Source organism: Sinocyclocheilus rhinocerous, unplaced genomic scaffold, assembly GCF_001515625.1.
Source record: "Sinocyclocheilus rhinocerous isolate Xijiao unplaced genomic scaffold, SAMN03320098_v1.1 scaffold3000, whole genome shotgun sequence".
NCBI lineage: Eukaryota > Metazoa > Chordata > Actinopteri > Cypriniformes > Cyprinidae > Sinocyclocheilus > Sinocyclocheilus rhinocerous.
The window spans coordinates 398,260-401,850 of NW_015639757.1; the positions used below are offsets into that span (position 1 = coordinate 398,260).

At 41.8% G+C, this 3,591-nt stretch overlaps 1 protein-coding gene across 1 annotated transcript in view; it reads left to right on the forward strand.

Annotated features, from left to right (window-relative positions):
* LOC107751558 (atypical chemokine receptor 4-like) overlaps positions 1-2,878 on the forward strand; it is a 7,451-nt gene extending 4,573 nt beyond the window's left edge. Inside the window, exons 2-3 of the mRNA XM_016567300.1 lie at positions 10-123; positions 983-2,878. Coding sequence (XP_016422786.1) covers positions 34-123; positions 983-2,095 — 1,203 coding nt within the window. The 5' untranslated portion in view covers positions 10-33 and the 3' untranslated portion in view covers positions 2,096-2,878. The remainder of the gene's footprint in view (positions 1-9; positions 124-982) is intronic.
* The last annotated feature ends 713 nt before the right edge of the window (positions 2,879-3,591 follow it).

Sequence of the window (3,591 nt, forward strand, 5' to 3'; positions counted from 1 at the left end):
TATGTTTAGGTGTGGGAGCAAAGCTCTGCATGCATGAGTCACAGTAAACAGACTCTGTTCTCACAGGAAGAGCAGACAGAAACAATCTACTCTGCCTTCAGGCAAAACCCCGAATCTTTCAAGGTAAGAAAAGCATGGCATTATCAGTTTTAGAAGATTATTTTCTTTTTAGTTAGACATTAATATGATCCAGATGTTAGCTGCCGAATTCGCACACTGTTTGGGAGATTAGTCTTGAACAGAAAATATGCAATTACATCTAATGCGAACATTAAGATAAACTACCATGAACTGTATTAAAATGTGCATGTCTGCTATTTGAAAATAATGATAGCAACGTTTGGTTTTTAACTTATCAAATTCATGTTAAATGTATATAGTGATTCAAATTACTGAAAATAACATGTTTGGGTTCAAGTATGACTGAAATAATACTCATTTAAAGTCTTTGAATAATTTATAGTATGATATCAAAGCTTTTTGATTTGTGAAAAAAAAAGTGACAATTTTTTTGCTGGAATGAGTGCTTAATAAGATTTGAAAGTATAAAAAATGCATTCATGCATTGACTATTTATTTATTTAAAAAACATTGCACTTCTCTGGAATAGGGAATGTTTAAAGAGAAACTTTAAAGTTTATGACTTGTTTAAGCAAATGTTGGATTACACAGGAAACCTGGAAAGGATTTACAATGTTTAACTGATATGCATCTCTACTTTCGGTTTATCTGTGATTTTAAGCATGCATAGAAAAAGGCATCTGATAAAAGCAGAGAGAGGGAATGTTCGGAATGAAAGTGCTGTTACACGCCTGTGGCAATAAAACATCCTGTCTGGTAGCTATATGCTTTCTCTCTGCTTTTGTTGAAGAAAAAAAGATCAACTCTTTATCTGTAAATCTGAGAATGCTTGATCATTTCCATGTCTTTTTGCATATAAAAATCTAAAAGCTTTCAAACAAACCATTGTTTTTATTTTCAGAGCTTTAGAAGAAGAATGGAGACCTCAGAGGAACACTATTATGACTACCCCGAGTATGAAAACAACAGCTCCAACTTCAGCTACGATGACTATCAGACCATCTGTGAGAAGGGCGACGTACGCTCCTTCGCGAGGATCTTCCTCCCAGCTGTTTTTGTGTTATCTCTAGTGATTGGTTTAGCAGGCAACGCTCTGGTTGTGGCTGTGTATGCATACTGCAAGCAACTGAAAACGATGACTGACACGTTTATACTTCACCTGGCTGTGGCAGACCTTTTGCTGCTCCTAACGTTGCCCTTCTGGGCTGCCAATGCCGTCCACGGGTGGGAACTCGGGGTCATCGTCTGTAAACTCGTATCTGCCCTGTACACCATCAACTTCACCTGTAGCATGATGCTGCTGGCCCACATCAGCATGGATCAGTACTTGGCTTTGACACCAGGAGCCAGAAACACAGGCATTACGCGTGCTTTTCAAAAGAAGCATTGTGTAAAACTCTGTTTGGTGGTCTGGACCGTTGCGTTTTTTCTTGGCGTCCCTGATTTGGTGTTTTCAACAGTCAGAGAGCTTCCTCATAAAAAAAGCTGCATCGCAATGTATCAATCGGACATGGCGCTCAGGGCTAAAGCTAGTTTGGAAGTGGTGGAGGTCGTAATAGGCTTCTTGCTACCTTTATTAGTGATGTTGTTCTGCTACACCTGTGTAGGCCGAGCCCTACTGAAGCTCCCTCAGGGGAGGAGGTGGAGGAAGTGGAGGTCCATCCGTGTGCTGCTGGTGATGGTGGGAGTCTTTGTGGTCACGCAGCTGCCCTATAATGTGGTCAAGTTCTGCCGGGCTATGGACATCATGTACACGTTTGTGACTCACTGCGGGGTTAGTAAAGAGCTGGACAAGGCTACTCAGGTCACAGAGAGCCTGGCATTGACACACTGCTGTCTAAATCCTATTCTGTACACTTTTGTCGGTTCCTCCTTCAGACAGCATGTATTGAAGTGTGCCAAAGACTTTGGAGATAGGGGAAGGAGGTTGGCACGTACGAGAGAGCAACAAGAAGTGGATATCTCCTTGAATTCTCATTCACAGTCCCAAGAGACCAGCACTTTTTCTATTTGAGCAAACTGAAGAGTAGATGTTTACTAGCCTGTGGAGCTTTGCACAATCTGCCCCTTTGCAAAATATGTACACATTTACAGGGAAAAATTAGTGAAGACATAAGGCAGTATTTTGACCAGAACAGTAAAATTCTAACTGAAGTAAAAGCTAAGATGCAAGATGTCGATAGTTGGGTTTATACGAAACAAATGGAAAAAGAACAAGTCCGCAGAGTGATACGAGAGATACGAAAATAGCGCCGGACTACTAGCGGACAGATGGTGAGTTCAACTCCTCCTTTATGAGTTAGAACATCTGGTGCGTTTAAATAACCTTGGTCGAAGCAAGATGTCTCTTTTGCATAATATTTAACAAGATTTTCTTAACTCTACATCTACAAAATGATGAATAAAGAAGAGTTTCTACTCGTAGGCTAATTATGACTTTGTGTGTAACGTTATGACTTTGTGACGTTCATGTTCGTTTAATAAATACAACCTTTCCCACATGACTTGAAAACACCTTGATAAACATCATTGCCAATGAGAACAGTGAATATAGGCTAATGGTACGTTCAAGTCCTCCTGAAGTTCGTATTTACGAGTTGGCATGTCTGTCAGGTGCCTTCAAGTTACTTTGGTCGGATGGCGATGCATCTTTTCTATTGTCAGGGCCGTCCTTAGTGGGGTGCAACTGCTGCGGTCGCACCGGGCCCCGCGCTTGAGGGGGCCCCGCGGCGAACGGCCAACCAACCCCACCCCCCATGGAACGCGATTGCGAATGGACCGAGGGGTGCCCCGCGTCAGCTACGGACGTTGCTGCGGTCGCACCGGGCCCCACGCTTGAGGGGGCCCCGCGGCGAACGGCCAACCAACCCCACCCCCCATGGAACGCGATTGCGAATGGACCGAGGGGTGCCCCGCGTCAGCTACGGACGGCCTTGTCTATTGTAATAATATTTAAAAATAAATAAATAAATACAAACCACTTCTACAAAATGGTGTCCCAATAAAGCATTTAAATATAATTTTATTGTTTTTCCAACATCACTGCAGCGGCCAATAATAGCAAATTAAGAATGTGAATAAATAGAGTCCAATAATACTGTTTCAAGTCTCAGCAAGAACAGACCCCTGCGGGGAGGCATTTGTTAGGAAAAGAACATCCTCTGCATCTGCATATTCCTTTGCATGTGCAGACACTGCTTAAAGGGATAGTTTACCCAAAAATGAACTGTCTTTATTTACTCATTCCGAAACTGTATGACTTTCCTGTGGAACACAAGAGAAGAATCATAGAAAAATACCCTGGCCACTCCTTTCCATATAATGAAAGTGAAATATATTTAAGTGTGAACTAAATGTGATGTTTTCAGACACTTAATTGGATTCTAACTGCAATTAAATTAAAATGTATTGTAGTTTAAATTTAGATTAAGCTCAAAGGTGTCGTGGTATTGAGGGTGGAAGAGAGCGCTGTACATTCACTCCCCCACCTACATTTCCAGCATTTCCAGC